Source organism: Eleutherodactylus coqui, chromosome 6, assembly GCF_035609145.1.
Source record: "Eleutherodactylus coqui strain aEleCoq1 chromosome 6, aEleCoq1.hap1, whole genome shotgun sequence".
Lineage (NCBI taxonomy): Eukaryota > Metazoa > Chordata > Amphibia > Anura > Eleutherodactylidae > Eleutherodactylus > Eleutherodactylus coqui.
Window position 1 is genome coordinate 127635735 of NC_089842.1, and position 24431 is coordinate 127660165.

At 42.0% G+C, this 24431-nt stretch overlaps 1 protein-coding gene across 2 annotated transcripts in view; it reads left to right on the plus strand.

The window, feature by feature from the left end:
* Positions 1 to 16956, plus strand: part of KCNK10 (potassium two pore domain channel subfamily K member 10) — an 84364-nt gene extending 67408 nt beyond the window's left edge. For both annotated transcript variants that reach the window (XM_066607591.1, XM_066607590.1), the window contains exons 5-7: positions 5594 to 5780; positions 8479 to 8621; positions 13209 to 16956. In XM_066607591.1, the coding sequence (XP_066463688.1) occupies positions 5594 to 5780; positions 8479 to 8621; positions 13209 to 13832 (954 nt within the window). In that variant the 3' untranslated portion in view covers positions 13833 to 16956. The remainder of the gene's footprint in view (positions 1 to 5593; positions 5781 to 8478; positions 8622 to 13208) is intronic.
* Positions 16957 to 24431: the final 7475 nt, after the last annotated feature.

Consider the following 24431-nt stretch of genomic DNA (forward strand, 5'->3'; position numbering starts at 1 on the left):
ACTCCTCTTCCCCCGAGGGCCACATCAGCATTATGGTTGCTTTCAAAGGGCGGTGCATAAAGGCTCATTGACACAGGCATATTTGCACTTTCTAGTACACAGATATTTGTATTTACTTTTAATCTCCATTGCTTTGTATTTGGGTACTAAGACATGCGTTTTTCACATGTGTATTTTACACACATGAAACAGCATCGTAGCATGTCCTATTTTGGTCAGTTTTGCCAAATGAAATTGAAGTCAGTGGGACTGTGTAAATACGGAGTGAATATGCATAAAACATGTGTATTCACTGAAGATTTATGCATGAAGGCAGGAGAAGTCTGAGAACGCCTTTTTTTACATACGTAAAAAATACAGTGAACTCGCACCGCAAAATGGTCCAAATATGCAGTGAATGCACACAGTTTCATTCCATAAAAAAGCTGTGTATTTCAAGGACCAAAACTACCTCCGCCCATGTGAATGAACCCTAAATGTAACTACTCCTTAACATGGCTGTAGAGCTCCATGCACTATAAAGGTGTTTCTCCCCTTCCGCCTCCTTGGCACTGAGCTTCCTGACTTGGAGGGTGGCTATGGTGCCGGCGCAGGGCTGGCAGTGCTATGCCACCACCTGTGAGCTTCTGGACAGAACGGTGTGGAGGTGTGCTGCAGAGCTCAAAATCCAAGGTGGCACCAGTTTCTAGTGCTGGCGCTGCCCCATTTGCCAAGCGCTGGCTACGTCTTTCTGTGGAGTTCCAGTCCAACGTAAAATTATGTGGCAGGCCTTATTTGCTCCGTGGGCCTTGAGTTTGATATGTGTTTTATAGGGATTACGGAGTTTACATAGAAAGAGCTTTAGGGTTACTGAGGTGCAGTTACTATGGGCAGCCTCTGGGTGGTGTTTGTTTGGTCAGGATCATTTAACATGGCCATACACATTAGATGTGTATGGTGGTGTCCAGATCCTGCATGACAGCAGATGTTGGGGGAAAAAAAGAATAGTGTTTTGGACTTCTTCTTTTGTTCCCAGGGATGTAATTATTTGCTGGAGATGTCTGGAGAGAACAGAGGAGTCTGGCAGTAACTCGTTCCCCTCTTCCCAATGAAAGTGCATGCACGCTTAACTTAGCTGAGCTTGAGTGTTTATGAGAGAGTTGGGAGGAACATATGTTTTAAGACCATTTAGCAAATAACAAGGATGGAACAATACCTCTGCAGCACCAGAGGTATTGGAGGGCAGCATTTCTGCAAGCCAGTGTTAGACTCCTTATACAAGCATGGATGACCTTATAAGTCTCCTCACAAACCTTCTAGGTGCTCTCCTTAAGGAGAAATTATATCCTTCCTGACCCACGTCATATGTCTCTCACTATCCAAACCAGAAACCTATTGTACACCGATGTGGGGCAAACCCCCCAAAACATCTGTTTGTGCATGGGTTCTGGTTGGCTTTTCAATTCCCAGTCACTGTTATAAGGCTCGTATAAAGAGTCTAACATTGGCTTGCAGGAATGCTGCCTTCCAATAGGTGGCGCTACAGAGGTATTGTTCAATCTTCCTTATTTACATCTTTCCCAGAGGAGCATGCATGGCCTTATAAGTCTCCTCACTCGTCTTCTAAATGCTCTCCCTAAAGAGAAACAACACCCTTCCAGGACCATTTAGCTGACAGTTATTTTATGTGTATGGGCACCTTACCTTATTTCTTACGTCACATGTCACCATCCAGACACCTCTGCCCCTTCTACCAGCCTTTCTGTACCAATCCTAATCAGATCATGGTCCCATCTACTACATAAAAGGATTTCAATTTCTGTATCGGACACTATCACACCATACTGAGCTTCTCAGTACTAATCGGCTACATTAATCCCACTATTTGTAACATTGTTACCTTTTCTAAATAGACAATGAATATGAGTTTAAGCTCTCCTGCTGCCACTGAGACCAGAGATCGGGCTTCCTTCTGTTGTCCCCTTATTAAATAGAACCAGCCCCTCTGATTCAGCGGGGCCTCTTAATTCCAGCTGAGCCCATTACCCTAATGAGCGGAGATCTGTAAAATGTTGTATTTATATTTAATGAGCCGGATTGTGAATGTTTTAGATGCTGAGGCACAGTGACAAGTGTGTAAATTGGGCTCATGGTGAGTGAACCCCAAATATGGTGACCTTATACACCAATCAGCCATAGCATTAAAACAGGTGAAGTGAATGACATTCATGGTCTTGTGACAATGGCACCTGACAAGGGGGAAATATTTTAGGCAGCAAGTAAACAGTCAGTTCTTGAAGTTGAAAGTAGGAACAATAGGAAAGTATAGGGGATCTGAGTAAGATTGACTTGGGCCAAATTGTGATGTCTAGACACCTGAGTCGGAGCATCTCCTAAACAGCAGGTCTCGTGGGGGTGTTCTGGTATGCAGTGGAAATACCTATAAAAAGCGGTGCAAAAAGCTGGTAAACTAGCTACTGGGTCTTGGGCACCCAAGGCCCATTGATATGCATGGGGAGGGAAGACTAACTAGCCTGTCTGGTCCAATCCCATAGAAAAGCTGCTGCAGTATAATTTGCTGAAAAATGTAATGCTGGCTAAGATACAAAGGGGTCAGAATGCACAGAGCATCGTATCTGGCTGTGTAAATGGACTGTATAGCTGAAAACAAGTCAGCTTGCCCATGCTGTTCCCTGGCCAACTCTGAAAGCACTTGCAAATGAGCATGTAAACATCAGATCTGGAACATGGATCATTGAAAGAAGAAGATGGGCTCGTCTGATAAATCCCATTTACATTATGTGGACAGCCAAGTGCATTGGCGTTGCTTAGGTACGGCAGAGATGGCACCAGGATGCACTATAGGAAGCAGTGACAATGTTCTGCTGGGAAATCTCTGGCATTCGTGTGGATGTTACTATGACGCATACCACCTACCTAAACATTATGCAGACCAAGTGCATTTCTTTATGGCTCAGATACAGTATTCCCTAATGGCACTGGCTTCTGTCAGCAGGATAATGTGCCCTGCCAGACTGCCAAAATTATACAGGAAAGGTTTTGTGGAGTCTACGGCTCAACGTTTCAAAGCTGTTTAGTGACACAATGGGGAACCTACTCAATGTCAGACTGTGGTTTTAATGTCATGGTTGATCGTTGTGGGTCTTTAAGAATGAAATGGAAACTAAAAGTTCTCATCATAAAGTGATAGATAATAAACAAAAAAAGAAAATGTTATTCTATATAGTGCACATACTAGTAGAATATAATCACCGTCCTGGGACGAGCTATCGTTCTTGATAAATACGCACACTCTGGAAAATTCTTCAGTGGAATTAAGAATAATAGCTATTTTGAATACATAGAATTCTCAGGGCAAAGAAAAATTGAGGTCCCTTTGTTGCCTCTTTCTCTCTGCTTGCGCAGCTCGATGCTCCTCTTTGCTATTACATATTCCAGGATGTAGCAGGATTTCACAGGATATAAATTTGGAATTTGTTAAATCAAGACTTTCGTGAAACCGTTGTTGTGGGACCTCAGCAGATGCTTGATGAAGCAGTGTGCATTTTATGATGTAGGCTTGTAGTTTAGCTCCGCTTGTGTGGATGTAGATGATGTGAGGCATGAAGTGTGTTGTAGAAACTATGGTGATGATGAGTGAGTGTGAGGTATAGCATGTAGCTACTTAAAGGGGTTTTGTCATTACAACTAAACCCTTTCCCCCGCTCGGCTTGGCCTAAAATAAAAAAAGGAAGCATACTCGCCTGTCCTGGAGCCCCAGGACACCGCTGAGAGCTGCTGCCGCCATCGACGTTGACTTCTGGGTTGATTACCAGCCGGAAGTCAGTTGTCGTCTACTGCCAATCAGAGGCTGCAGCATCACCGTACATGTTTACAGGGAGCATGTATGTGATGTATATACAGTTAGACTGCGGCCTCTGATTGGCAGCAGACTGGAAGTCGCTGCCAATACCATATTTTAGGCCGGGCCGAGCAGGTGAATGGGGTTTTGTTGTAATGACCAACCCCTTTAATGCATAAATATGAGGGCAGAATTGCTTTGATAACAAACTGCACCACATCAGGCTACGGTGTGTGTGTGTGTGTGTGTGTGTGTGTGTGTGTGTGTGTGTGTGTATATGTGTGTATATGAGCTGCACTCCCAGTTCTGGTTTCCTGCTAGCTCTGAGGTTGTTTGTCTGGAACCAGGGGCGTAACTATAGAGGATGCTGGGGATGTGGTTGCACCCGGGCCCAGGAGCCTTAGGGGGCCCATAAGGCCTCTCTTCTACATATTGGGAGCCCAGTACTATGAAAAAAGCATTATAGTTGGGGGCCCTGTTACAGATTTTGCATTGGGGCCCAGGAGCTTCAAGTTACGCCTCTGTCTGGAGCGCTCATTTTTCTGCAGAAGCTTGCTGCTTCAGTGTTTGCACAGAGCATGCTTAAAGGGGTTGTCCGAGTTGTACCATCTTGGGACAACCCCTTCCCCATGCACTAACATAACAAACTGTTATATACTCCCTCTCCCTACTCACTCTGTGTCCCGTGACGGTGCTCGTTCCCCTATTTCGGTCTGTGTTGACAGCCACAGTCCCACCCCGTTTACATGACAGGACCCTTGATTGGCTGCATCACTTATTTCAATGGGTGTCGAGAACTTTTGCAACAATCCCCTCTCCACTTGGTGTACCTTACAAAACAAGGGTGGAAACCCATGTCTAACTTCACAGATAGGAGATTAGGAGCAAACCAGTACCAGGTTCTTAACCAGTAACAGATGGGGTCCTCTGTTTACTCCCCTAATTGAGATCCCAGGTCTAAAAGACATACTCCAGCCCCATTTATAGCAGTGTTCTGCTTTTATGAGCTATCTAGTTGCAATGTTGCATTGTGCTGATTCCCCCTCCTGCTACTTGCTATAATTGCTCCCTGCTCCTGGACAGTTTACTCATGTTATAGAGGATCTTCAGAAGGTTACACTGCTGACTTATTGACTATCGCGTATCCAGACACAGGAATGCCCCGACGAGTCGCCATGGAAACAGTAATAAGATTCAAATGCTCCTAACATCAGCAGGATTTTATACACGTCGGCTCGGGGTCCTCAGAGTCGCTTAGTCACTCTTCTTTTCCCATGAGGCTCCTCTGAGCATCCTGTCCCTTCCTATATCCCATTACTCCCTCATTTGCATACAAGGTCATTTATGTGTTTCATACAAATTTAAAAGGAAAAAAAAAAAAAGATTTCTCTAACGAAGTTGAAATAACAACTGTGCAAATTTTAGGAGGTATATAAATCTGGTCATACACAGAGGTAAATACATCAGCAGGCATTTCCTATCACCCCTATTAACATTAGTATATGACTTCATATCTCTTTGTCACCCCCTGCTGCTTCACTGTCTGGTATGCAGAGCATGCTCTGCTGTGCTGCACTTTGTTTTACAGCATGTCCTGTGCAGTAGCCTCATGTAGAGGAGCTACACATACTACAGTGCATGGACTGCAGTCCATTATGGGATATCTCTCCAATTGTAATAGATGTAAATGTAAATTGACACAATGTGTCTAGTAGAGTAACCAGTGAATCTAACAATGCATCTTTGTTTCAGAAGAAGCAGGTGAGTCAAACCAAGATCCGGGTCATCTCCACTATCTTGTTCATCGTGGCTGGGTGTCTGGTATTTGTCACGATTCCAGCTGTCATCTTCAAACAGATCGAAGGATGGACGGAACTGGAGTCTATTTATTTTGTGGTTGTTACACTCACAACTGTTGGATTTGGAGACTATGTGGCAGGTGAGTGAAGGAACCAGTCCATGTGTATCTAGGCTTATGATGTGTGATACTTTCTAGTGAGGTAAGGCTGCTTTAACATCTGCTCTGAAACATTTGGAGGTCCTGCAAATAAGGAAGATGGAACAATGCCTCTGAAGCGCCACCTTTTAGATGGCAGCATTCCTGCAAATCAATGTCCGACCCTATATACAGGTCTTAACAAAGATTGGGAATTCCCAGTCTTAAGGAGGTTTACGGGCAAATACTATTGATGACCTATCCTTAGGATATGTCATAGACAGTTTATCGGCTGACGTCCACCGCTCGGGACTCCAACTGATCAGCTGTCACCAACAAAATACACAGGGTACAGAGCGGAAGCAGGTCACTCTGACCCCAGTGCAGTGGCTGGTGCTGGTAATTGCAGGCACAGTTGTCATTGATTGCAATGGACCACTTCAAAAGTGTGTTTCCCTGCTGACATATGATAGCACATACGTTGCCAATTCCGGTCAGCTGCTTTTTACGCACGGCGGAAAAGATAGGTCTTGTTCCACTGTTTTGCTGGAATACGCAGGCCGTTCCCGTAGATTCCTAGCTGTCAGAAAAGGGAAGGTGGAGGGAGTTTAACAGTGGCTTGCATTGCTAAAGTCTCTCTCCCTTCCCTTGTCGGCAGCTACCATAGGCTGAGGAGGGAGGGGGAGGGAATTTAGCATGGCAAGCGCTGCCAAAGTCCTTTCCCCTCTCTTTGCCGGCAGCTCCCATAGGCTGGGGGGGAAGGGGGGGATTCTAGCATGGCAAGTGCTGCCAAAGTCCCTCCCCCAACCTTTGCCGGCAGCTCCTGTGCGAACAACCGAGAAAACAGAAGACTTAGCCGCAACTTGCATTTTTGCCTAATCTTTGTTAAATAATAACACTGTGCAATTTATAATGTGGTGGTGTTCATCTGAGGTTGTTTTTACGATATCCCGATATGTAAAACCATAGAATTCAAAGAGGGTGTACTTAGGTTCACCTCTAATGCAATGCAATAAGGCATTTTCATGAGAAAAACTAACACCCAACTACTTGCAACTTAATTTTCTGAATTAGGGATGTCCACAATATGGATTATTTCATTGCTAAACTCAATGATATGCTAGATGGCTTCTACCTTATTTAGACACCATGGGATGACTGCTGGGCTACCCAATTCTAACCCAAACATCCAGGAATTGATAAAGTATATACTTTCTTATAGGTTCTCCTCTGTAGCTCCACAATTGACTTCTATATTTCTACTCAATATTGTTGCTAAGTTTTTACTTGCCATGTCTTCATCATGTTGGATCTAGCCTCCACCAGAAACCCTTTTTTGTTAAGGACTGACTTTTTTTGGCGTTGAGTTTTGTATAGTTTACAGTTGTTTATGTACAATTTGTATGTATCTTACACTGCATTCATGGAACTACTGTTTTTGCTATGGTACTCTTTCAATAAAAAGACAATTGTTTGAAAAGACCACTCCCTAGAAGACCACTTTTCTATGTAATTTTGGGTGGTCATTTCAAAGACGTTTCACTGTACTATCATATTAGATCTTACTGTGTTATTACATTATTTTGTATATACATGTTTCTAAAATCGGGAGACGTCTGGAGAGGAAAATCAGTCACCATCATAAGAGTCATTAGCTGTTATCTCATCCAATTAAAACTGCTTTAAATTAATTATGTTCATTCCAATTAGTGCAAGCAGGGAGCCCTTGAACAAGGGTCTGCAGAGTGGCGGAGGCCGGGTACGGCTCTCTGAGGCATTGCTCTCTTGCTGCACAGCACAATCTATTACTGGAGAAGTAGCTTCTTGGTGTTCGCTGAACAGTTTTCTGATTGACTTTGGGGATGAGAAATCTCAAACTTGGAGCTGCTGAGTTCTATCTGCACCACTGAGTTGTTAATCTGCTGTTTGACGAGATGAGCCAGGAGGAGAGTTACAGGGAGTTCATGTACTCGCTAATCAAAGGAAAAATGTGCAGCAGTCATCTGGGGTGTAACATGCAGCTCCTGGACCCCAATGCATAATCTGTAACTGCCCCTGAGATACAATGTACTATGTATAATAGTAGTGTCCTCTTATGTGGCAGAGAGGGGCCTTTGGGCATCCTCAATAACCAGGTGGTACCAGGTGCAACTGCTACCTCTGTACCCTTAAAATCTCCACTGGATTCTATAGACTATAACTGATATATAGCATATACTATAAATAGTAATAGTATCACTGCTATCCAGATATGTTACATTGCACAGCAATGACATCAATCTCCATTTGTAAGTTGTAATATAACTGATATCTGCAGAGTGAGGATATCATCTACTGTATATTATACAGCAGTGACATCACTACTTTCCAGATACAAGTTATATTGTAAAGAAGGTGATCTCACTGCTCTCCAAATCAGTTTTATTATACATCACAATGATCATTTACAGCAATGACCTCAATGCTGTACGGATATAACATATTATATCAGAGATGACATCACAGCTCCCCAAATATCTTACAGTATAAAGCTGTGATATCACTGCTCTCCAGATATTGTATATTATACAGCAGTGACATCACTGTTGTTTAGAAATATATGGTAATTACATTATTAATCACTATATTGAAAGACATTATTATTAATTATTAAATGTCTCGCACAAACTACCCACGTAACATTGAGGCACTTCTCTTACAGGTGGGAATACAGATATAATGTACCGGGAGTGGTACAAGCCGCTCGTGTGGTTCTGGATCCTGGTTGGTCTTGCATACTTTGCTGCTGTCCTGAGTATGATTGGCGATTGGCTTCGAGTCATATCAAAGAAAACAAAAGAGGAGGTAAAATAGTTGCTGACCAATATTATTGATTTCTCAATTACATTGTACAGATAGCAAAGCTATATAACACCTTGTGATATCACCATGATAGAGGAAGTGTGTAAACTACCGATACTCAAACAAGCTACTATGATGGCTTTCCTAGTTGTAGTGATGTACAGAGGGAACCATAGCAAGAATCAGAATGGTGCCGTCTGTTGGTGGTGGTCCATGCTATTAATCTCAGTTGCCCTAGGCAATGAAGGTCCAGCACTCCTCCATAGCCCCTTCTCTCAATAGGCCTGCCCTAGATAAATGAGCAGAAATAAGTTGGGGCACTTTCACACTAGCATTTTGCCTCCATTGAGCCTTTCCATCTCTTTGTTCCAACTTTGGTGCAGAGAAACAGAATTAAAAGTTTGGGAAAAAACCCTGAAACATTCAGTTCTTTTGAAAATCCACTTTTTCTATACTAAACCCTGTAACGTTCTGGATACATTGTACTCTCTCACATTTTCTTGACATATACATTGTCGTCCCCCCTCCCCTCTCCATATCATCTTCGCCCCCTTGCAATCTATACAGCAAACCCCATACATAGAAGGCAGGTGTATTGATCAAGCATCTGTTGTATGATCCATCTAAAGAAGTCCGATAACTGACAGTTTCTGGCATATAAAAGTCGCCAATTTCTTTTTTAAGTGGGCAGGGCTTTAGGGAGGGGGCATAGCTGCCCCAGACTGATAGATTTGGACATAGCGTACATTTCTGAGAAGGTGCATGGAAGTATTAGGGATGTACTCCAAAACATGAAGAGGCATGCACCTCTTTATTTAATGCTTGTCTGATTCCCTATGAAAATTAACATGCATTTACTTTGTATGTTGCAAAACAAGGTATACCTAAAGTATAAGCTGAAAATGGCTCCTCCAGCATCCAAACACTTTTGTATGCAAGCTTGCATATTGGAAAAGACATCTGCTAATGTTAAATGGAAGCAGCCTTGCATCCTTTGAGGGCATTAGTTTTTTTGTGGCTTATTGCTGTGTACTTGGCCTTTCAGTAAACCCCACAAGAAAACAATTAGGTGGCGTCCGATATGGTGATGTCACAGATTTTTTTTTTAATTTTTCACTAAAATAACTTTGTTTCCCTTGTGTTATGCCATCTTGTTGAAAGTAACCTTACGTTAATTGGTCTCAAATGTTCTCACCAATTTATAAATACAGGATTTTGTTGGTATACTTCCTTCACAATACTTATTCCGAAGTGCCCTTTGACCTAGTTTAATCAACCCATTTGCCAGTATTCAGAAACAATAAGCACCCTTGTCAACTAAGTCGATGTTTGTGGCACACTGAGTCAAACACTTGTTTTGTAGTTACATCTCAACATCATGAGTACAGCTCATGTTGTTGAGTGGGTGTGATGGTTCGATGGGCATAATCTTCATCCTTGTCAATTTTCATAGGGAACCAAACAAAAATTATAACGTTATTGAGGAAGGCTTGAGTTTAAGCAAAAGAATGGCCCTGTGTATTTTCTTCAGTCTTCATGCAATGAAAAGACAAGTGAAACAGAGGATGTGTACAGAAGCTTCCAGCCTGGTCTTCAGCACCATGGACAGCGGATGAAACATAATGGATCATAGGGGAAAAATATGATTGTTCTCATTGGGAGAAACCACTTAATCTTATAGAAATGATACCTTTTAATGGCTAACAAAAATACATGATGTTATAGCGAGCTTTTGGATCTTCTATCGATCCTTCCTCAGGCTACAATGGAACTGGTTTGGATGGGGCAGATGTATAATAGACAAATGCAGAGAGGACACCCCTCTTGATTGAAATACAAATGTTCAAACACATAAATTTAAGACTTTTTTGCACTCAAAACTTAAAACCACAGACAAACTGAGCTGAGACATAAATACTTAATCAGGCCATTGAGCTCAGGAATGTGACAGTTTTATGATGTCTTATCTCTCCTTCAACCTGCACATGGAAGGAGATGCAGCACCACCTTTTGGACGGCAACATTATTACAAGTTAAGTTCTGAATTTTTATGAAGTTTAAAAAAAAAAAAAAAGATCCTTCAGACCTTTCATATTTTCCCCTTATGCAAGAATCCCGGGCTGAGGTTCATTCCATTCTTGAGGGTATCAAACATGTCCATAATTTTCTACTTCCAAATTCTTCTGTGACACTGCGACTTGAAATTGCCCTTCAGTATGATAACTCTCATCTGCTCTATGCTGTGTCCCTGACCACATAAATATTTTGCCACAGGTAATTCAGTATTTCCCTCTCTAATTGAGTGCCGATGAGATCTCATACTGACTTTCTGTTTTTGTCCTGTTTTCTTGATATAAAGCCCCCCAACAGAATATTTACTGCACAGGATCAGGAACACAACATTGGACGTGGAACATGTGAATGTCCCAGGGATCTTATAGTCCTGCTGTGTGATGGGGATCGGTATTCTGTGCACATTTAGTATACGTGAGCAGGTCTTACATCTCCTTACCTTATAGGGATAAGTTCCATTTTGTGTGTCAGATGGCAATGCACTCCTGATTTATAAAGTTCCTCAAATTAGGAGGTTTCCTATAATATAGTAGGGGAGGGTCCAGTAATATTGCTTACAGACTGTAATCCTTGTGTAGGCTATGATGGATTTTCTTTGCAGTCTTCCTTAGTATCTCTAGCTGTGAATTGTAGGTCACTACTAGGGGCACACATCCATTTTTTTCTTTCTCCTTGTATTGGAGTAGTTGATTTCTGGGTTTCCTGGTGGCTCTGGGGATTTGGTCATCAATTGAGGTGGGACGGTAGCCCTGATTTTAAAAATGTCTTTTTGAGATTGTGTAAATGTTCCTCACTGTCTGTTGGGTTGGAGCAGATCTGCTTGTATCTGATGGCCCAGCTGTAGACTATGGACTTTTTGATGTGCTTAGGATGGGAACTGTCCCATCTGAGGTATGTGGGTCGATCAATCGGTTCCCGTGATAGGGATGTCTGTGTTGAGTTGTTCCAAATTATTATGGTAGTGTCCAAAAAGTTGATTTCTGCATACGAGTAGCTTAATGTCAGGTTGATGGTGGGGTGAAATGCATTGAATCTCTCATGGAATTTTACTAGTTCTTGTTCAGTGTTCGTCCAGATGATCATGATGTCATCAATGTAGCGGAAGTAGGCCAATAGTTTGTTGGGGCAGGAGGCTAAAAAAGTCACACTCCAGTTTTGCCATGAAAAGGTTGGCATATTGTGGTGCCATTTTACTGCTCAAGGCGGTTCCGAGTTGCAGGAATATCTTTGTCAAAGGAGAAATAATTGTGTGAGTGTATGAATCTTGTGAGTTGTAATACTGACTCAGAGTTAACCCCATTGGCCTCAAGGTGCACCTGGCAGGTGGTCACTCTATCATTTGTGTGGGATGTTGGAGTATAAGGACTCCACATCCATTGTGGACAGGATCCTAGGGGAGAATGTCTGTAGAATGTGATCACATCTCTTTGGCAGGGCTTACACTGAACATAATGGGAGTCATTTACTAGTGAGAATATTAAATCTTCAGTGTTAGACTTCTTGTGTATCGTCTGTAAACAAAGCTATGCCTCCTTCAACAAAGAGGGCATTGCGGTAATTAATGATTGCTGAATAGAGAAATTCCTATCATAATGCAGAAGTATTTGTAAAGCGCCACTCATTTCAATGATGCCTTATTGCAAATGCCAAACAAGTTGCAATTCAAATCTTTGATGCTTGGTTGCTCCAGGAATTCTCGAATAAACGCCACAAGTGTTGGGGTATACTACTAGGATTTGAGGCTTTCCAACTTAGGAATAATGGAGAGGCCCATTCTTCTGACAGTACTTAGTGACCCTCCAGTTTTGGGACACAATTGTGTCCTGGGCCAGGAGGAAGTAGTTATACTACCTGCTGTTGGTCTTCTCTGCTGATGCCCCTCTGATCCGCTGGTTGTGTTTTCAGCTGTCCAAGATGGCCGATGCATTCTTCATACTACCAAATCCTCACAGTGCATTGGTAGTGTTAGACTATGCATTATGCTTGCTCTCCGACCAGCACTGCTCACAAGCTCGCCAATCAGAACAGTGCATAGTATGCATTAGGTACTTAGGAAATTGCAGCAGCCATCTTGGGCAGCTGAAAACAAAATTCTGAACCAGTGGATTGGCGGAACATTGGCAGAGATGATTGATAGGTAATATACTTCCCCTTCTTTGTTCCCAGTACAGAATATTGTCCTGAAACTGCAGGGTTGCTTTAAATGCCAGCTAACAAAAAGTGAGAAATCTGTTCGAAACAGCCTCTGTGCATATAGTCTATGAAGGTATATAAGGTAATAGAGGGGTTTTACCTGATTTAGGATGTAAGCTTCTTTAGCAGCCTGTTGACATTGAGGTTGAAGAAGCACTTGGGCCTAAATGTATTCACTACGTTATATCAAATGCAGATCCAGGAGGAACAGGGCACAAAACAGGGATTCAGAGAACTCAAAAGAGAATATCCTATGTTTTAACCTCCTCCTTCATGAATTGTTACATCAAACCACTGAACCTCATCTTTATCTTTTTTGTTTAGGTCGGAGAAATCAAGGCTCATGCTGCAGAATGGAAAGCCAATGTAACTGCTGAATTCAGAGAGACACGAAGGCGTCTGAGTGTAGAGATCCATGACAAGCTCCAGAGGGCAGCCACAATCAGGAGCATGGAGCGCAGACGGCTTGGTCTTGACCAGAGAGCTCACTCTCTCGACATGCTTTCCCCAGAAAAGCGCTCAGTGTTTGCAGAGTTGGAAAACGGCCGTTTCAAGGCTTCATCCCAGGAGAGTATAAACAACAGACCCAACAATCTAAGACTTAAGGGGGTAGAGCAGTTCAACAGTTTACACGGTCAGGGTCTCTCGGAAGACAATATTATCAATAAGTTTGGCTCAAGCTCATCCAAGTTGACCAAAAGGAAAAACAAGGATCTGAAGAAAAATCTTCCTGAGGATGTACGTAAGATTTATGAGAATTTCAGAAAATATTCGGTGGATGAAGAGAAGAAGGAGGGGGGCGAGGGTGATAGGATGTCCACCTCAGACACGGCGACTCTCTCTGACTTCATCCAGCACTCCATCATAGAGAACGGCTCAGTCCCCTGCGAAACCAAAGATGAGGAGCACGAGAACAAAGCATTACTTGAAGAACGAGAACAAAACTAACAGGGCAAACTTGAGGATCATTGCTCTGTCATGGCACAACAAAGCTGTGGGCTGCAATCTGGAACGGACCATTGACTTTCTATATCCATTCTGGAGCCCAAAGTTAGTTTGTACTTTGACTCAGCAGTAACCTTTGACCCCTTCTGTGTTGGAGGAGACAGTAACCCTATGGGGTGACAGCCCCCTCCAGCACAGAAGGGGTTTAGAATATTGCCCTGGAGTGTAAACCAGAACCGACAGCAATCGGTGACTTTATAGGAGTTCTTGAGACATGTGCCTTATGCAGACTTTTTAATTAACTGGAGCTCCGTAATCTGCATTGGTAGAAACATTTACTGTGCCATAACTGACTGCCAAAAAAAGCCCCTTCCACCCAACGACTACAAATAAGAAAAAATACCACAAAACAGCAGCCAGAATGTGGAAAACTGCACTGTGTTACACTGAATACGATAACCACGGTCATTACAAGAGCTACTGAGATAGCAAAGCGTTTCATTTTTCAATTTGAATCTCTCAAGGAGGCATTTTCCAAGCTGGCAAAAAGTACACAAAAATTTTTAAGATTGCAACGCATTTCACTGTCTTAATTCAAATGAGGTAGGATACCATTTCTAAGCCTACAAATAAGAAAATACGGCGATGGCAACGAGCTTCACTCTCAAATTTTAACACAGGGCGCAATTTCCAAGCCAGCAAGACCAGTATAGAAGGAAATGTGGAGATAGTAACCTGTTTTACAGTCTAAATCAAACATGGTAGGATACATTTTCCAAGCTTGCAAATAAACACATATATGCATTGTGTGGCACATGAATAGAATAAGGAATACTTAAGTGATACTTATCATCTTTCTAACCACTACATTGAGCCAGACCCTTTCCTGGCCAGTAATGACATCAGCACACCCCACAGAATAACCACGCGTCAGCTTTTTTAACTGTATACAAGCACTGTGGCAGCATCCATTACCAATGAAAACATCAGAGACTGCGACTGCGCCCCTAACTGTAGATGTGGGTACTGCAAGCCCCAAGAGAAAGATGTCACTTCTAAAAACACATTGAAGAGCAGATCATATGTGCTCTTTTTTTATTGCAAACCCTTTATATTTGCTGAAGAAATTTCAGTTCTCAATGCTGTATAACGAGGAAGCAGCGGAGCATCTTGCATGTGGTTCATAGTCGCCCCGCGTTCTAAGACTGTAATAGTCCCAGGACCTAGAGACACAATGATGGGAATGTTATTGTGCAATTCTCAGGGCTCGTTCCCTTCTTTTAAGTGAAGGATTTCATGGGCACTCTACATAAGCACCCAAAAAATACAAAAAAACCCCACACCATAACGTATCCCACCATGTAGTCCGGCTGACGAGGGACGAGAAGTGCTCACCGCTTTGTGCCATCTTATTTTGTAACTTTTTAAGAGTATTTTCAATAATTTATTTGTTTTGCATTGCTGGACGCTCTGTTCTTCTATCAGTGTTCCTCTATAAGTTTTCTATTGCACATCCTGCAAGTTTAGAAGGAATAGATGAAGTTTTATAACCAGACGTACAGAAGAATAAATCATTAGGAGATGTAAAGGTTTTTCATTGTTTCTGTCAAATATCAATAGTAAAGCTGCTCGTACATGGTGCCATATTGCAGTCCAATGTAGAAAGCCATTGAGGGTTTCTCAAGCAGAGATGAAGCTTGAAGTTTCTGGACCCTTGTGGAGAGTCTATACCTTCCCCTCCCCTATGCAGTCTTTTATTAAAGTCAGGTGTTGCCATATGTGATGACTTCCGGGGATGTCATTAGCACTTGGCAGAGACAGGAAAGTCCTCCACCCATCCTCTTGGATGGTAATATCATATAGTAGATTTTCTGCACCAATTTCCTGTACTTGACTAGGTTCCAGCCTACATGCATTTTAGCATCTGCTAAGGAAGGTACTTTACACGCATTAAATATAATCTTTGACAGCCTCCAATCTATACATAATTCTAGATTAGTAACTTATGTCAACATGCCTCCATAATGGGGATTGCCCCAGAGACCCCCACCAGGATCTAGTCTGATGGTGCTATATGGCACTGGCGTTACTCTCTATTTTACTTCTTTCCTCCACAGATCTTGATATGACCACGTTGTCCACTCATGAACCTATTTTCATATCTAGAAGGGGAACATATTGACCCCTTCTATCCCCCCACCCAACCCCATCTTAAGGGTCCAGCTGCAATAGCAATCTCTGCTAGCTATATAGCAACACCGCTGTCCTAAAGTTTCAGAGGCGCATGATGTTTTACAAGCCGGACAGGCGCGTAAGATTTACAAGCTGTCTCACCCTGTATGATCAGCTTTAGGCACCTCATATTGAGAAACTCTTCATTGTTCACTGGTTACAGGATTGATATGAAGTATAAAGGAAAAATGTGAATTGTGATTAAAAACTGTTAATGAAATTGTAAACAGAAATGATGGGAAAGTAGGGATTTTTCTCCCCTTCAGGGGCATTACTGCATCCTGTGCTGCAATGAAAGGGGTTGCTCATCATAACTACCCAGTCTGTTACCCACATTAAATTTGTTGCAGTTTTATCAATAACTTTGCCGCACATTTGGATGAAGCTGTAAATACGCAAAGGAGAATTTCATAACCTTTCCCTCCAAGCCTTACCATAAAATCTTATGTATTTGGTACGAAATGTGAAAAAAGCAATATTACCCACTGTTCCCGGCGCTTATACTGTGCAACGGAGATAGAACCCCAGAGGAGGATACATTGTGAGGAAAAGAAAAATAACATTATACTGCACCAGGATAAATCCATGGGAAATCAGTGGGATAGTCCTCAGTATATACAGGGTCTACATATATTACATCCATCACTAGCGCTTTAGCTAAGCGGTTTTATAGGATTTAGTAACAAAACATAAAAAGGAAGACCTAACAGAAATACCAACAAAATGTCTTCAGCCCCTGACAGATCCTCTGAATAAACAAAAGAAAACTTGGAATATGACAAAAAGTTTCTAAACTATGAGTGCACCAGTTGTGTATATACTATGTAATGGTTCATATACCTATATGTTACAATCCCTTTATATGGAGGCCTAGTGTAAACACAACTGATCCGGTCTGGGGGAGTATTTTTTTTTATACAGCTGGGGGGGGGGGGGGAGGGGGGTTCCTTTTTAAAATAAGAAACTAGACTTACCTTTTAGTTCTTCCTTTCTGTAAAATTGCTATGTAGAGTTGTTGGATGCTGGTGCTCTGCAGACCGACCACTCATATACAGGACATCATTGGGGGGCTTTTGAGCAAATAGGAACATCATTAGGAAATGTAAATGGTATAACAAACAGGTCTTCATATACAAAGGTAGCTGGTAACAGGGTGCTATATCACCCAATGAACAGCCCCCTGAACCCCTGTCAAAAAAACAGTCGGTAAGAGGATCAAGTGATCCCTATCAGCCATGAGGACTGGATAGTAATGGAGTTTTTTCTTTTGAGTTTTTTTTGGCAACAGAACCAAAATTATGAAGTGAAAAACGGATGCATTTTATTCATTTATTGCATCCATTGCTAATGGATATTCTTCATTTATTAGTCTCGGTGATAGGAAGAAGAATGGATCACAATAGTAGAAGTGAAGGAGTTACTCCGTCAGCTCCTGTTCTAATCCTTAACTACTTTCTGCACCACACCTGTATCAGTCAGGGTAATTGTGCAGGAGGGGAGCTAGTGGACTCAGAGCCTCAATATGTATGTTATATAGGGGAGAAATTGACTTTGCAGGGCTGTGTGTTCAAACCTTACTAATCTGGAGTCTCTTGGTAAAATGAATCCTCTTATAAACCAGTCTGAGTCAGAGGCCATTAGTGAGGCTTCCAATAGACATGGATCTCGGCTCCTACATTATTAAGGTTTCCGTCTGATTTTATAAAGGTCGTTTTCATAAGTTAATTTTATTACTGCTCTTTGAGAGGTGAACACCTTGGGTAAATCGAGGCCCCTCAGTAACAGTCCGGCGGATTCTCATCCCATCAGAGGTGAAAGGTCTTAACTTTTATTATACTTAACAGCCTGAGGAGTACTTGGCTTATTAAAGGTTATTTTTATAGGACCACATTTAAGGAGAATAAAGACCAACACTAAAGAAAATATTGTAATATCCAGGGCACAAGTAGACAGGTGAAATGTAGGGGGCTTGACTAAAGTGTTTACAATCTATAACTTGTCACATGGATTTCTGTGTTAAATGTATGGTTTACATCTATTATGTATTACATTAGTCTGTTTGTCTAGATCCATCCTCCAGCCAAGCCTTCATCCATCTAAGTGTCCATCCACCCAACATCTATCCAGCACTCTCAAAAAAGCTTCAATTCAGTTATGCTTCCATTCAAATATCCTTACATTCCATATTGCATTAAGGTCCATCTAACCAAGTATGTATCCACCCAAATAGCCTTTCATCCATCCAACACAACCATCTATCCAAGTGTTCATCCAAGCAACCATCCATCCACCAAATACATCCATCTATCCAAGCATCCACTAAGACATGTTACCATCCAACCAACACATCCATCAAGCCTGGGTACCATTGAACCAACACATACCTTTATCCAAGCATCCACTAAGACATGCTATGTTCCAACACATGTACTGTATCAAAATATCCATCAAACATCCATCCATATAAGCTTCAAGTATCAAAACATCCACCAAGACATGCCACCATCCAACCAATACATCCAACTTTCCAAACATTCACTAAGACATGCCAACATCCATCCAGCATATCCAAGAATCCCCCAAGACATGTTACCATGTAACAGATCCATCTATCCAAGCATCAATCCACACATACTCTCATCCAACTGACAGATCTATTCATCCAATCATCCACCAAGCTATTCTAGCCTCCAACACATCCATCTATGAAAACATGCCATCATCCACTCATCCCAGCAGCTAACCACATATCCATTTACCTATCGAAGCCTCCAACCAAAAGGACATGCTTCCATTCATCCAATCAACGAACCAGGTATCTATTCATTTATCTATCCAAGCCTCACTACCATAAATCATCAAACCAACAGACCAGACACCTGCCTATCTATCTACCTATCTAAGCATCCACCAAGACATTCTGCCATTATTCCTTCAACTCTACTGACCAGACATCTCTTCCCTCTCTCTATGCTTCCACCTAGACATGCTACCATCCATCCCACCAAGCCGACATGCATCCATTTCTTCATTCTTATAGATATAATGAATGACTATAATAGAATATATTTTAAAATGAAAGTGTCTACATGAGTTGTTGACTCAGAGGCTTCCGCTCTGGTTGAGTTGTTGCACTTGAACATAAACACCATAAATTACTGAGAACATTCAGATCTCAGACAATCATATTACTTAGTCACTATGGGCTGCCAGGGTCACAGTCACCTTTATACCTTGAGATGATTTGATGGACTTTCCATGGTTCCAAGTCATATAAACCAAGAAATAGATGAAATAATTGAGCCACAAAGTGTCTGACCTGCTCCAATCCCAGATGTGTCTGAGCTGAACAGTCTTAATATGATGTAACGTTTCTTTTCTTATTAATTTTGTAGAATGGAGAAAAAAATGGGAAATTTACTATGCAAAGCTTGTGCTTGTGTGTTGTGTGTCTCCATGTATAGATAGCAGTGATGGTTGTTCTGCAGACCATCTGTCATGTCCTTATCTGACATCTTTGGAGTACTGTGGATGGTCCGGACTCTCACCAATCCTTTCATGTTGCAGTCTCACTTTTTAAAAAGACATTTTTGAGTCAGCAGCGAATGTCATTCCTTGCTCTAGGAACACCAAATCCAGCTGAATTTTTATGCATTTCACAAGAGACCTTGAATAAAGTGACTTTGTCCCATCCAGTCCAGTTTAACATCTTCAGAGGCATTTTAGAAGAGAAGTGGGGCGAGGCCTCTGCTGGACCTGACCTCGCTCTCTGCTATGACTTGATAACTTGTCTGTTGATATGTTCTCAATCCATCTGTAAAACAGGACACATTGTACGGAGAAAAACGAGAACGTTGAACCGGAAGGCTTGTTGTGTTGCACTAATTTGCTCTATTTTCAGATTTGTAACACACCAATTTTGGTGTGTTGTGGTGAATGGTGTATCAGATGAATAATCGAAAACAATACAGTACAATGTAATCAAACCTCAGTCTTTGTCTTCCATTGGGACTTTGCAGACCATGGGTAAAGTGTACAAACTGAGATACCATTAGGCATTGTAATTATTGTCAATACTTCAGAAATTACCACAGATGTTCTCTCATCATATTCTCATGACCTGTTGGGGGTGCTGCCTTATACAATTCTATATTATGATGGGGCACAACTTAAAAGGCTTTTCCCAAAACAGGTTTACCTGTCACACACAAACCCAAGCTGGGGCTCGTCATGAAGTGTATAGTAGCAAGTGGCCATGAATGCACACCACAGCTCCATTGACTTCAATGGGACCTGCAGAGATAGGTGTATCCACTGTCTTCGGTGGTCCCATTGAAGTGAATGGAGTAGTGGTGTGCCAAAATACTGGCACAATGGCCATTATTTAATAATACTGTATAAACTTTAGACAGTGAAAACTTAGGCTGCATTCACACGGGCGAGAATCTAGTATGTGTTTTAGGCATTGTGAGATGCACAAATAAGAACTCCATTCTTTTGAATGGATTTATTCACATGAGTGATTTTTATTTTATTTTCCCTCACAGCGATGCTGCGAGGAAAACAAATCGCAGCATCTTCTATCTTTGGGGTTTCCATTGGAACGCCTCCCCCATTGTTTTCAATGGGACCTTAAAATGCATCAGATGCCACTTGCATGCTGTGCGATATGCATGTGAGTGTAATGTGATGTACGTGAAACGCGCTTGAGGATTACAATTTACAGAAGTAATGCGAGGCGTTTTTGAATGGAAACCACCTTGCATTGTTGTAAAAAACGCACATTGGCAAGTGCACCATCGCACTCAGGTTTTTCGACCAGATATCATGCTTGCCTGTGTGAGTTCGACCTCAGACTATACACTCAAAAAATGCGTCAGTTTATCACAGAAAACACCGGTCCTAAAATTTAACCCATTTATCATTCAAAATTTAGACCACCTATTAGTTGACTTAGTTTACGCTAAAAATTGCCCCAAAAGTTGCTGCAATTTAGGCCATGTCCCTTTTTGGGGTTGGAAAAACTGTCCCAAAGTTTCTAAAAACACATGATAAATGTGACACAAGTAGGTAAGACTGTTTTCTGGCGTAATTTGTACCCAAAAACTGTAATTTTGATAAATTCTCCCCATAATCCCTTAGCCCTATTAGGACATTTTGAGATAATAAGAGCAGCCCCAATTGGAAACCCACATTAAATACTGGGCTGAGAGTTGCAGGTTTCACTTAGGAGGTCCCAGCCTGTATATTGCAATCAATGGGGTATGAAGTCAATACAGTCCAATAATTCTGTATTGAAATAAGCCAAGCAACAGGTGGTGCAAAGTTAGACAAAAATATGTAAAAAAGTGCCAAAATTATCATCCAGCAGGAGCCACTGTAATAAATTTGGCACTTTTTTAGACTGCTTGGTGTACACTTACACTAAATATTAGGATAAGGTCCTGTTTACATCTGTGCTCTGGCTGATTTCTGTCTTCTTTCCATCCTCAGAGACAAACCATGAAAGTGCTGGGCCTGCCAGAGCCAAATGCGCTCAAACGGACCCCAATAACTATAATGGGGTCTGTCCAGCTTCCTTACCGGCATTTGACCAGAAAAAATAGCGCAGTATGCCACGCTATTTCAGCTGGGATCTTCTACTAGATCTGCGCTGGAGGTGGAGGATGGATCCACCAACACAAATGCGAATGGACCCTTCGTAAACCTGCCCAAAGTTTCTTAGAATGTTGCAGAACTTATTTTTTTACTATAGAGATCATATTGCTTTTAGATAATATGGGATGTACCCCCTAAAATGATTTTATTAGGTGTAGTTGCACAAGGGGTAGGGCTGTGCTAAGATTTGGTTTGTACATGAGAAGAGAATGTGCCTCAGTTTTACTGAATGATGCATCGTAATCCGGGGCTAAACTGACCATACGGGTAAATCAAGGCTAAATTAGAGCCCATCCTGTGTGATGTGTTTACTATTGGGGAGCTGGTCTTTTTGCATACTAGTCCCCAGTTTTTGATCATGTGATGTGTTTGCTGTGTCTCCAAAGCTTCCGCTGCCAGAAAGAGACAGAGCTCAGAACAGATGGTGAATGAAAGGAGCAGAAGATGTATCAGGAGCGTGGCACCACTGACAGCAGAACATTGTGATCGGCTGACAATCTTCATCAGAAATCTCTGCAGCTACAAAGACGAAATCCTCAGAGAAACTTCTGTTCTGTGAAGAGGATACAATATTATGTAAGAGATGCAGGAATGACAAACATAAGGAAGCGAAAATGAGGATAAAACCAAACTATCCTTTAAATTAGGAAATTTTCTCTCCTTTATATTCAACCCCCGCCTGTAAGACATACAGATATGAAACATCACTATGATGAGTTAACAGATACGGAAGAAGCTTTTTTTCTGGTCTTTTTTGCTATTCCTTTCTCCCTAAATTTATAGTCGTGTTCATCCTAAGCTCCTAGGTCATGAATAGAATGCCATGGCAGTGAAGACTGACTCTTGCACTGACAGAGCAGTATGGGCAAGGAAACAGGGGGAAGTAACTTTACTTAATAATCCAGACGTATGTTGTTCTAGGTCTGTGAAAAGCTGGGCAAGTTGTGCCTTGAAGTTTCAGGACCTTCTTAACTCAGGTCAGTGCAACCTTATACACCACAGCTGATCAAAATTGTCCCTACCACAGAGCCAACCATGTAGCCATTGGCGCAGTGTGCCTAGGTCTCGTTCGTTGCATCATCTTTGCTACGGAGTGACAAGAACTTGTGCAGAACTTCCTAATACACAGAAACTGCAATGTGCAAGAAATGTGGAAACAAACATTGTCCTTAGCTCTTGCCATCCAAGACGTAACACCATAAGGGTGGCTTATATTGGGCCCCCTCTCTTCTATGCAATCCATAACCGCTGACAACATTAGTGGGCCCTGTAATAGTTGTGATTAGTGGTTGTCAAACATGATTCTGGACCAAAATAACCAGAGAAACAAGTAGGATGGGATAAAGTAAGAGAACATTGGGGAAATGTATTTCACTAGATATCATCAAATGCAGCAGATTGCTGTAAGTTATTTTCTATTTCTTCTCATTTGATCTCATTTTTCACAGATTGCAATAAATGATAAATCAGAGAAACATTTGGCGTGAAGTCGGGTTGTGCTGTACATTGAGCGCAAGCCTCATTTCCTTTCAGGCTGAGTCAGCAATTCAGGGAAGAGAAATCAATTGCATTAATTTTGCACTTAAGAGGTTGAAGGGACTCGGGGGATCACGTCTGTATAAAGACATTTCCCAGCAATCACTGCTTTATGGCTGAGGAGAAGACTCTGGTCTAGCAGCTACTGTGACAGCAGAACAAGGTCACACCTAGTGCATGGGAATAGTCATGATTAATGGGTGCCAACTTCAGCCAGCAGAATTAAAGTGGATCTCCACCTTTATTCCCCTGAAGAGAACATTGGTGCAGTCCATGAACTGCCTGAGACCTGCTCTTCGTGTGCTTTTGAGGCCTGCTTGGAATCTCCCTTCTAGTGTGCTTTGAGGGCCACCTAGGACCCTCCCCTGGTGCAGTCCATTAGCTGCTTTCCTCCAAATCAAAATCTACAGCAATCAGTTGTAGATTTCTTCCTCTCGGTTTCTCCAAAGAAGTACTTCCTGAAAATGGTAGAAAGCATTAACCAGTATCAGATGGGTTCATTCTCCTCACCAGGCTCATAACCCCTTTTTGGAGGATCGATCAGTAGAGAATCAAATGTATACAATATAAGCCTCTGCTGGTTTCTTCTGATACATCTACAGTATCTGTCCTGTCCGATGGAAGTTGTGCCCGAGTCTCTCAGCTTGGGCGTAACTCACATGCAGAGCTATTGTGCAGCAAGCCATAGACTTATAATATCTTTTGATTTGTCTTTTGCTTTATACCTTCATACCTAACAGTAGGGAACAAAAAACTCTATGCAGATAGTTGATGGCTGACCCATCTACTGGTTGTGACCTACTACGACCTCCTACAAATGTTCAGTTGTTTGGTACCAGTTTATTAATTGTAGGTTATTATGTTGGGAGTGCATCGGGGTTGGAACATTTACCTAATATATTTGAAGAAGATCTCGGGGATAGTCTCTGCCCAAAAAACAAGGGTCCATTATGGGGACTGGTAGTAGTCCACAACTATAAGGGCTGACTGGTAAAGCTGATAGGGACCATATTATTTTCCCTGTGCAATATCCAACAATCTGATAAAGGACTAGCGATTAAGGATGAGCGAGTATACTCGCTAAGGCACTACTCGCTTGAGTCATGTGCCTTAGCCGAGTATCTCCCCGCTCGTCCCTAAAGATTCGGGGGCCGCCGCAGCTGACAGGTGAGTTGC